The sequence below is a fragment of the Myzus persicae genome, unplaced genomic scaffold (genome assembly GCF_001856785.1).
Source record: "Myzus persicae strain clone G006 unplaced genomic scaffold, MPER_G0061.0, whole genome shotgun sequence".
Lineage (NCBI taxonomy): Eukaryota > Metazoa > Arthropoda > Insecta > Hemiptera > Aphididae > Myzus > Myzus persicae.
The window spans coordinates 124,543-136,845 of NW_019101113.1; the positions used below are offsets into that span (position 1 = coordinate 124,543).

Consider the following 12,303-nt stretch of genomic DNA (forward strand, 5'->3'; position numbering starts at 1 on the left):
ATATAAGGTACTCTTGGTCTATACTGTTTACGAGTTACGAGTGAATACAATTTTAAAACCCGTAAGAATCAAAAATCCTTCAAGAAAATAAACGCTGTTGCTTCGCCGGAATTTTGTAGGGTCGTCTATGTAGGTAATTTTCAATGCGATCATAAAAAAGGGTCAAAAAAAGCCGTGGTGACATTACAGGGGACTGTAGTGGACCTGAAAATACTGAGAGCTCCTGATCGACTGTCCAGTATATCCTATCGAATTGTTTAAATTAAGTGACTGCTGAGACAGCAATGTGCTCGTTTTAAAGACAACCTAATAAAAAACTAACCCCAGTTGTGTTTTATTCTCGAAATACCATCTTAAAAAATTAGGAACTATGGATATAAGTATTTCGATTGCTTTCAACCGCATTCGCCATTAATTTATTATTTGCCTAGTACGACGACCCTTGATGTTAGGATGTTTTACAATCATTTTAAGAGTTTCAAAAATAATTATCCGTACCAAGCGCGTTTGACTTTTTGAGATTTCGGAACGGTAAATAATATCACATTGATCCGGTACCGAGACATTTTTTTGTATCTATTTTCAGTGTTCTTCGTCAGTAAAATTATTTTTGATTTCGTATGCTTAGAAGTAAATGAAAAATAGTAACGATACCAATAATAATACGTAAGATATAAAAGTAACAAATATTTTACAAACAATAAAAAAATAACAAACATAATAATAATAATAATAATAATAATAATAATAATAATAATAATAGTAATAATGATAATGATAATGATAATTATAATAATGGTAACCGAACAAATGTACGTATAATCGTAAAATTGGCATCAGAGTAATGGCACTGCGATATTAAATATTAACCCGTATAGAAATCCTGAATTGTACACCTATTTCGTTTATAATATTGTACTTTTCTGTGCAATGTTTCGATTTAGTAAAAAATAGGAGAAAAATGAATTTAAGAGTAATAATTTCCAAGAGGGAACAATATTTCCGAAAAAGTATACAAACTTTTTTTTTTCCAATAAACTTCATCGTACACAATGCGTTTCAATATTTTAATATTATTTGGTTGTGTATTTAAGGCACGTAAAACAATTATTTAAGAAAAAAAAATGCAATGATTTCCGTTACAATATATTATTATAAGTCAATCATAATATAGATACTCGTATAATATGTTTACTATTTACAGCCTATACAGTGTTGTTTCGTAATAACAATAAGTTTGGATGAAGATTTGAACCTTTGCGCGACAACGTCCGTTTCAAAAGCGTATAATATAATATACTAACATTCTAGGAATAGTATTTAAACACGCTCTCTCTCTATATTTATATATTTATATATATATATCACTAAGAATCTATGAAGTAATTAATATTATATTATAAATGAATGTAAATTGAAAAATACACATAATATCTGTTCACTTATTGAAATGGGGAAAACCGCTAAATTATGTCTATACGAGGGCTTCGATGTATTATTAAAATTTGGTCGCCAGCAGACAAGCCGAAACTATTCTCACGGTGACTCGAAATATGGTCCAAACCGCGTGCGATGGGTGTGGTCTTCATGGTCGACCTCCCGGACAATATTTAAGTGCACTTTCTGTTTATCCAGCTCAGGTGTTATCATTCTCTCGTATTATTCCCGCTCATTATCGCACAATAAAATGTACTATTTTATTTCTCGATTTCCGACTATTCTATTGTATGTAATAGCTGACGACCGCTGAAAAAAGGGACTTCAATAATTATAGTATTATTCAATCAAGTATAAACATAATAATTATTTAACAAATTTAAAACATTTCAAATTATTTTACGTTACAATTCGATTAAACCAGTCTTGCCACAACAATAAAACAAACAAATATTGTTTGGTAAACATAATGTAGTAATATAATAAAAATGTATATAATATATTATATATATATATATTTATCTTGTTATATAAATCATAATAATATAATAATTTGTTAGTTTAATATAATTAATATTATTATGCCCAAATCTACGGGATGAATCGCTGGCTATTTAAAAAAAAAAAACGATTTCGCTGGATTACGTCGTAAATCCGTCTGCATTTCCTTATTTGCGTTCGACGTGGTGGCCGAAGGGGGAGATAGTTTTTTTCGACAAAACAGGCAGCCTTCCAATAAAATACTACGTCCGAACAGAATATAGGGACGAAATAACGTAACCGGGTGTCGGGACCTGGTATAAAATATGAGCTGTAGTAGTACGTCTAGCAATTAAAAATAATAAACAACATAAAAGGTTTTCGCGTTTTAATATTAATCAATAACTGCTCACACACACACACACACACACACACACACACACACTCACACACACACACACAAACTCACTCACTCATATCATATTGAGCATATAGACGTGTCTGCCTACTTCTCGCCTTCGAGTGCGTATAGATAGAAATCCCTCATCAAACGAAAACGACCATTGTCGAAGTACATTTGAATCGTCGGCGGTTTTTTTTTTTTGTTTAAACGTGTCGAATAATATTTTACACTATCGATTTGTCTGTCGTGGGGGTGGGCGGGTGGGCATGTCATAAAACGTGTAGGTTGGCCACAGTAATAATAATTATAATAATATGCAGGGAGACGGCGGCGTAACAATAATACATCGTTATACCTTCGGCGTGTGCAGAGATATTTCCGCGTAAAGTCGGCAGACGGAGTTATATAGTTGAGAATACTTCCCAAAAACTGACATTTTACTGAAATAATTTGGAAATCGGCAAAATAAAGCATTTAAAAAAATGTCATAACCGTGTTGTTGTGGGTCAAAACGAAATAGTTACTATGATACCTATGCGCATACAACATTACCTACGTCAAAGTCAACTTTATAAATATGCTTATTATTGTAATTCACGAGCAAACGAATGAAAATCGATATCGACCGGAGATCATCGGTGTGTGTGCGTAGTCATGGCACGTCGCCAATGCACATTTCGGACCCTTTTTGGACCTCAAATAAACGAAATAGAGAGAGAGACAGAGAGACAGAGAGACCGTTTTCGAACTCACGCTTATAATAATATAATGTATATAACCCCGACATCGTTTTCAGTCATTTGTCGTGGGGAATTTCACCTATGCGTTCACTCGTGGGGGGGGGGGGGGGGTTGACGGATATTACATTATAATAATATAAATGCTAGTCGTTCGTTCGATACCGCTATATTATAAGAACAAAAATCGAAGAACGACGACGATCGAGCGGAGGGTGGGTAATAGGTTTTGCATGCACTATTGAAACGAACCTACGCGCGATTATATTATGAGGGCATGTTGGTATATATGTATATATGATGCAGTTAAGTTAATGTTAGTCTTAGCGGGGGGAGGTTTGGGGGCGTGAATTCAAAGAAAAAAAAAGAGTAAAATAACGGCGTATCGAATAGTATAATATCGAAATGCATACCAATAAACGAGCCCCGACGATGTGATGAGAATGAGCTCGTTCAAAACCTTTTCGATCCAATTCGTCCGTTAATGCGGGACATTTTTTTTTTTTTACGTTCAACAGTTAAAATATATAATATCATAATATAATATAAATTTATATAATAATAATAATAGCTAGGTAATAGAATATATTAAAAACATCACGCATATTACACGTGTCATAAATAACATATAATAATATTATAGTGTAGTATAGTCATTTTGGTAGCCCAAAGAATTGATTTTGTTACCGTAATAATATAATTATAAGTTAATAAGTAGTTATATTTTTTTTTTTTTTTTAATATTTTTTACATCCCTATTTACACGCAACATTGTTGAAGTCTCGGTGTCGAGTCGACAAAACGTTAATTTTTTTTTAAATTTTATTTTATTTTATTTTTCTTAAATTTTTGGTCAGTCAATCTAGTCTTCCCACTTCGGGAACGCGGACGGTGACACAAACAAATTACTGTCGTTGCTGGCGGGTAACGGTTCCAAGTTGGTCGGCCTCTTCGGTTCGGGCTTCTCATCGACCACTGTTGCAGTGGTGGAGGAGGCTACTCTAGCGTTGGTGGTAGTGGTTTTGGCGGTGGAGGTGGTGTTGGAGGTGGAGGTGGTGTTGGAGGTGGAGGTGGTGTTGGTGTTAGTGGAAGTCTTCACCGGAGCCGGTGCTTGTGGTCGATTATTTTGCGGTTTTGTCATCGTCTGCGATTTCATTTTCAGTTCAATTCTCTCGTCCTCGTCCACCCGCGGTTCCAACGTGCTGTGCTTTATCCCGTAATAGAAGTAGACGAATAGACCTGGAAAAATTGAAATCGTATTGTAGTATCATAATATTATATTTTTATCATATCGTGATAACTCAGTTTTTACAATGTATGTGTATCAAAGGTCGACGTATTTATGGAGAAGAGCAATCACGTATATTTATATTAGCGAATTTGCATTTTAAATAGCTATTGTAAATACCTATGCTCGATAACGAGCGTGGATCGTGATTATTAGCAATTAATTTTTACTACATCGGACATAATTGATTACTATTTATATTTATTATACTTTTTAAAAGTGTACCTATTCATTGCTCGTTGAAATGAAGTAAATGATTGTTAATAATTCTTCCATGTCAACATTTTCCTATAAAATTGTAAAAGTGTACCACTATAATATTCTATTTGAGTAAAGAAAAGCCTCGTTAAAAAAAAATACACATATCGCCGACAACCGAATTGCATCTGTGGTTTGTTAGCTATAGGTCAAAGTTGCATCCGCAATTTATATTGGCTGTAGGTCCCCGACTGTCCGACCGTCCGAGTAACATCCGCCAAAGTTCATTGTCGATATAAATAACATCAAACCATTGAGGTTATGTAACTGGGATGACCCCACTTTTTGATACCTACCTTATCTGTAGATTTTATCGAACGATAAATCAGATAGAGCTGAAAATTAATTTCGCACTTCCGTTATAACAACTTAGTTTTAAACTTTTTAAATTAAAATTTGTTCATTAATAATGGAAGTTGATAACATTTTAAGTGTAGAAGACAAACTATAAATTATGCATTACTTATGGCTATAAATTTGCTTTTCAAAAGTGTTTAAAGATATATTCAAAGATGGTTGTGTTCAAAACGTACGCGTAAATGGTATTTAAATAAATTATAGTCCCCTGTCTGTAAAAGTGGAAAGGAAGGCATATAGTTTTCAGTTATTATTTGCGACACAGCTCGAAAGGTTTGTAGAAAACCTACGAACTCAATATAATACGTAGAAGCTCATTTTAAACTCAACTAGTATGTGCCAATATGAATTTCCCAGCTGTCCAAGTGAAATTTTCCACCCCACCCGAGTAGTGCAGTCTTATCAGCACAGCATATTTTGAAATAACTATTCTTATAATTTGAAACTATAAAACTATTCACCTTAAAATATATATTTTAAATGCTTATAATTTCCAAGGATGAAAAAAAATCTATTTCATAATAAGTAAATCATTTATTCTAAGCAATATAAAGGATAATTAAAAATAATGACATTACGTTTTCCATCGTTGAATATTAAATAAAACATTTTTGAAAAACTTACATGTCGCTAATGATGATTTGTAATAAAGATAACTTGAAGTCAACATTTCGGAAAACTATTAGTTTAGTATTTAAAGACTACAAACATTTAAACATATTTATCAATGTGATTTTGGGTAACTTTATTTTGTAATTATATTTTATTAACACAACTCGTTACTACGACCTTGAAGACGCTTAAGAAAACAAAAGTAAAATTAATAGATTACTTGTTCTCTCCGACATCACAAATACACTTAAGAATAACAAAATATTCAATTAAATTGACTTAGATAAATATTTGTTGAATAAACAATGGAGTATATTATATGTAAATATTAAAAGCGCACGAATTAAATTTTCTCGGAATAAAGAATAAACTTTAGAAAACTTTGTTATTACTTACTTCAAAAATAAATTATATCTATTTCAACTAAAATGGGAAATTGACAAAGTTGTTTTTAAGTTAAAAACGAAATATAATTAGGAATCTTATGATAGTATATCAATATTTTCTGTTAGATTTGACAATACATTACTCTACATTTGAAACATATTCTACGAATGCTACAGACTGACATTTATTCTCATACTAAAAGTGTTATAAAACATACCAATTGAAACCCATACGACGATCCGGAGTAGAGTCATCGAGCTCAGCTGAAATATCAAGTATAAATTGACAGCAATTGAGAATGACGGTACGAATGGAACCCATGGTGTTTTGAATACGAGTATTTGTCTGTAAAATTAGAATAAAAAGTATTAATAATTTTAACCTTACACAAGCGATAAATATTTATTTAAGTCATATTTTATATAGACTCTCTTTTTAAACCCCTTTTTACGGGAATATTCCATGAGTTTCATACAGCAAATATCGAAAACTAGATGAGGAAATCACAAAAAAAATATTAATTATGTTAACTAGCTTGGTAAGTGATTATAATTTTACCATACAATAATAATAAGATGTGTAAATTTTTTAAAGGCCACTAGCTGAATATTACTAATATCAAACAAATAAACACATACCATATTATAAAATACAATTTAAAATATTTTAACATTCGCCGTTTATCCATAATATTGTTTTATTAATACACTATAGAAAAATATGAATGCATACCAATATTATTGAAATAGCCAAATTTTTTTATGACATTTCAACAAACTGCGTTAGGATAGTTTTGACTATTCGTTAAAAACAAAAAAGGAATTAATTAGCCTGCAAAATAATTTGACATTTAAAAAAGAAATAAACCTCTCCACGAGCTAGTATGAGAATATAATAATAATAATTATGAGGTTCGTGATATATGCATACTCTAGAGTCCAGACTTGCACAATATATACACAGCTGTGCTATGCTTTCAAATAATAATAATTAACACACACCGAGTAATGCTTTTTTTACAGTTACAGAATAAAATACTTTAATAGATTGATTAAGCGTATAATGTTTGCAATCTGTTACGAATTTATACGAAATTAAGACTAATTTTCATCTTTAGTGAACGATTTTAGACTCTTGCACATCAATGAAATATTATTTTCAATAAATTTAGACGATTCATGTATCCATGTGAGTGTTCAAATTATTATTTTTTAATATATATATTTTTTCTTTTCGCACCTGTTTTAAATTAATATTAAATAGCAGTTCATTCTCCAATAAAAAAAAATATGAATAGCGTAAATATATCATTATTATTACATTATAAGCGTTAAGTTTTTGTACTAGTTTTCAAGAATGACTGAGGTTTTTTTTTGTCCACAATATTGTTATGGCTAGAATAAAATAATGCTGGTGAGAAAGTAAGTACCGATTTTTAATTTCGACAGTAACAAGACAAGTGCGAGAATATAATAAAAACGAACGAAACGGAGTATCTACTAAGAGTTCATAATGATGCTGCGTAGGCGAAAGCTGTGGAATTCCATCTTATTATATTTTACAAGTCTGGCATTTTTACAACCTCCTTCGTACCAGGTGGTAAACAAATCAAAAAATATATAATATATATATGAGTATTATATCGCAATAATACCTGCAGTTATTATTAGACACTGAGTCCGCTCCAAGACAATGAGAAGCTTTATTTTATTATTATTATTTTACTGGTGGTTTTGTTTTATTTTTATTGTTTTAGTGACGAATTTCGATAATAATTTAATAACGAAGTATCCGATTTTTATGAGCACAATGAACTTGAATTTTAGTTTAAAACGATTTTAGGCAACATTTATAAATACGTTTTATATAATTTATTATACACTATTAATTTATAGATATTTTATGTTTACAAAACGAGTAATTGGGTCATGTGGGTTTTAATTAAAATTTGTATAAAATCGTCCCTCGAAACTAATAAATAAAGCGTGGTTAACTATTTGGCTTACTTTTCGATTTTTTTTTTTTATATTGTATACGTCACATTCCCTCCGCGAACATTAAATTTTTATAGCCACATTGCAATCTCCATTTTCGACAACAAAATTTTTACTCGTGATATTAAAGTGAAATACGTGACGGAAAAATAAATAAATAAATCGTCTGAACGTGAGAAATTTGTATCGTGAGCTTGTGACGGTTTTAGATCGAATAAACTGTGGTGGTTTCATGTTATCTAGGATACCGATAACAAGACATTTGTATTTTTCCATACAAGAGTAAGTACATGTGTAATTATAGTAATAATATATTATGCAACATGAAAGTATAGAGATACGGTTTAATTACGTTTAAATATGTTATAATATCAAGCTGAGGTTTTACACAAGAATGATTGAGGAGGTGACAGAACTAATAAATTTTAACACGCAGGCTAATTATTTTAGGAACAACTTTTTTTCTGTTTCTGAGATATTCTTCATTTGAATTGTTCAAAAAATAAAATTACGCAATATCATCTAGTAGAAGATTTTTTTCTAGTATTGCGACTATAATTATGTCATCAAATGTACAATTTACAATTCTTATAGTTATTTTGTTAATGTGTCGTATCACCTTATGTATTAGGTGTTCTATACCATGTTAGATATTTCGAGTAAAGCAATTTTCCTTTTGTTTCTTTCAATTTATGTACTTCAACCAATATTGTAAATAAAAATAATTTTACTCGAAACGATTTAGATGTCGAAACGATCGCGATGGTCTAAAGTCACGTTGTCCCCAAGCTCTTGTCGAAGAGCGAAACCATCAAAATATATTTCCATTTTGCTGAAGCGAATCGAATTCAATTTATTATTAAGGTCAAACTGAACAATGTTGTAGAAACGTTATGAAAGTACCTATATATAAGCAACTTGCACTTACTCTTTGACGAACCGCACACTTACTTAGAAATCGTATTCAAACTGAAGCCAAACTTTCAGGGAACGTCTTGTTTTGACAACATAAATTAATATGAAATAGCCTCTGAACAAAATGTTTTTCTCTTTTTTTTTCTCCACAAACAAAATGTACTATGTATTTAATATTATCTGTTGGCTGTCATAATGAACTTTGTAAAATGTATAGAATATGTTTTGCACAGTAATGATGCGATGAATTTGTATTTAAATATTTTCCAATATTTTAATTAAGACATTTCGTAAAACGTCCATACGAATATCCAATTATGATATGTATCTGAGCGTTAATAATGCACATATATGCGTGTTAAATATAATTACTAATATACATTATCGACATCAAAAAGTGTGACGGGAGGCGTGTAGATTTGAAATATTTGGACACGTGACATGCTAATATTATAGAAAGGGTTTCGGTACCATTATAAAATTGCATTTGTAAGGAGTGAAACACAGGATTCTTTATAGGACTCACAATATGGCAGAAATAATTAGATTAGAAATTGCAATTTAAAACACTAGAACAATTCTAGGAATATGTTTATCAAAACAAATTAATCAAATCAAATTATTCACGTGTTTTAAAGTTTCGTAACGATAATTAAAGTCGGAATTATATCGAAATAATAATTTAATTTCACTTTTATGGCGTACCTATCTATAAATATTATATAATATATTATGACTATAATATATTACTAACCATGATGATAGTAATTAAGGAAATAACTATATTTCAGAGGGAACGTCTAAAATGCCTCGAGTGTTACCCGATGACTAAAATTTATCGTTTGTCATAGCTTTGCCGTAGTTTATTAGAAATTTATTGTAATAACTAATAATATTATAACATATTGCATAGACATGTTGTAAATTATTGTCTTAACTATTATGGACGACGTCTGCCGATGTTATATAGTTTAAGGTTTCATACTAATTGACCTTGGATAAGTTAGAGCCTAGGCTTGAGACTTTAGGGCTATAGCACCCTGCAAGCACACCTATGTGTAGACGTAGGTATTATATAGTATTCATAAAGGTTAGGTGAACCTGAAAACTCTTCGGGGAGCAACAGGGTTTGGATATAAAAATATCACCATCTGGACCAAAGAGTTTTCAAAAGTGTAACTGTAAACATAAATGCACGACTAATAAGAATCTTTTTGTATTAACATATATCTGCTGCAATGATAGTAATTAGTATGGATATCGAAATGATGTAACAGTTTGCCATGTTCAAATTTATTTGAATGATGAATAATTTAAATTTATAAATTTACATTTGATAGAAACAATTTATAAAAAATTAAGTACCACTATTTATTATCGGATTGCTTAATAAAAAGTATCATTTATTTATCATATTTAATACTCAATATTTATATTTGTAGACACCTTAATTCTGGTTGCTTGAACGGTCACTAAAAACATTAAATGAATCAATAGTGCTATATATAAATATTATAATGTTACCTTAACGGTGCCCACGATTACTCCATTAAATTTTATCGAACCATTAAATGAAACAAGGTTTTATACACCGTCTCCGTCGATAAGTGTTTAAATACTGCAGTGTTTCGTGCCACCCTGCCGTCCAAAATTATGTCTTCATTAATAATTTTTCGATCACAGATAACAATATTATAACTGTAGGATAATATCACCAAGGCCGTTGAAAATGCACATCAGTATCGATAAGGTACGCCTCAGTTAGTAGTTATTATGACAAGTTATTTTTATTTTTTAAAGTCCAATGCCTATAACCTGCATTGTTTGTTTCGTTATGTGATTGCGTACATAATCCATATGGTTTGATATTACGTGATGTGCAAACAATTAAGTTTCGTGAACCGGATGCGAAATTTCTATCCATGTAACGGAACAGATCAGATGGATATCATCGTTCGGTTCCGTTGTTCCGTCTCCGCTCAATATCTTCATTAATTGGAGGACAATCAAACTGTTACTGCAATTATACTGCTGAACAATATTAGATAGGCAATAAATCCTGTTTCCACCGATAAAAACAGTTTCCTACATTTATTAGGCATAGTGAAACTGGCCAGGAAATACATTTTTTACATTAAATGGGTGATTATTGCCTAGCCATTCTTAACAGTAGACGCCTTGACGGTGCCATAAGTTATAATAATATAGTTATCATAATTTTCAGTAGGTGACATATTATATTGGTATAAACATAGGTGAAAGTATATTTTAAATAAATGAATAAAAACTTAAAATTATAATAAAAATCGCTAGAGGTTCAGTTAATTGATGTAGGTAATCATAGAGATTATTCTTATAAATAAATTTTTATACCAAAACTTTGGATAACTTTCCGTCACAAAAAATACACGAGTTTGATAATTATTATAGGAACAAAGATTTAATGAACGACAATTGTTAACTTCTTGTTAAACATTTTAAAATGTTAATATTAATCTAAAAATATACATACTACAATATCTCATATTCGATGTACCTAATATTACTTTTAGGCACCTACAGAATAAAATAAACCTATGCCCAAAATTAGTTGTTTCGATTTCATGATACATGTATGATGTATGTGTGCGGTTTCTGTTTAGATCGAGGTCACATTTCGTTTGTGTACTACATATTGTACATTTTGTATTTTTAGGACACGATGGTGTTTTGTATGGTTAAAAACACACCTCTAGATCCAAGAATAACTCAATTCCAATACAAAAAATGAAAAATACCTACATAGTGTTTTCTAACCGCAGGACGGTTTTTCGTAAAACGACTTCGAGAGAAAACGGTAGTGCTATTTTCAATTTTGGTCGCGTCGAACCAAGCGTTACCAGAATCGAAGGGAATTGTAACGATAAATAATGATAATATTGATGTGCTAATTATTGATGATAGTTTACATTAATTTACTTAATAATAATATTTATAGTTCGCAAACGGCACTCACTTGTTCTGAGGTTTACGGGATATGGCGCCCAGCACGGCGATCACGGCTATCAGCAGGGCGTACAACAGGATGTAGACGAAAGTGGACGATTCGGAAGACACGAACACCAGCAGCACGTCGAACACGATGATAAGCACGTAGAACACGCCGACCAGTTTGAGCACCACCATTCCGCTTTCCTCGGTGGCCGGTCCCATGTCCACCCACGGGAAGATGGCTGGGCACAGGTAAGTGGCCGCCTGTTTTTTACAACCATAAGTTATATTTTTAACGACCAAAATAGTGCATGCAAAAAATCAGCAACACCCCCCCCCCCCTCCAGGCCACAACACATGACAAAATCATTTGTCGCCGTTGTATGTGCCTATTATAAACAGTGATCACTCCACTATGGTATATTTTAATACAAGTTATGCGTTTATTTGAATAAATCTAGTTAA

The 12,303-nt window shown here is 31.3% G+C and overlaps 1 protein-coding gene across 2 annotated transcripts in view; it reads right to left on the reverse strand.

The window, feature by feature from the left end:
- Positions 1–1,490: 1,490 nt before the first annotated feature.
- Positions 1,491–12,303, reverse strand: part of LOC111027755 (cationic amino acid transporter 2) — a 98,296-nt gene continuing 87,483 nt past the window's right edge. For both annotated transcript variants that reach the window (XM_022306171.1, XM_022306172.1), the window contains 3 exons: positions 11,864–12,102; positions 6,177–6,304; positions 1,491–4,296 (listed from right to left, as the gene is read on the reverse strand). In XM_022306171.1, coding sequence (XP_022161863.1) covers positions 3,920–4,296; positions 6,177–6,304; positions 11,864–12,102 — 744 coding nt within the window. In that variant the 3' untranslated portion in view covers positions 1,491–3,919. The remainder of the gene's footprint in view (positions 4,297–6,176; positions 6,305–11,863; positions 12,103–12,303) is intronic.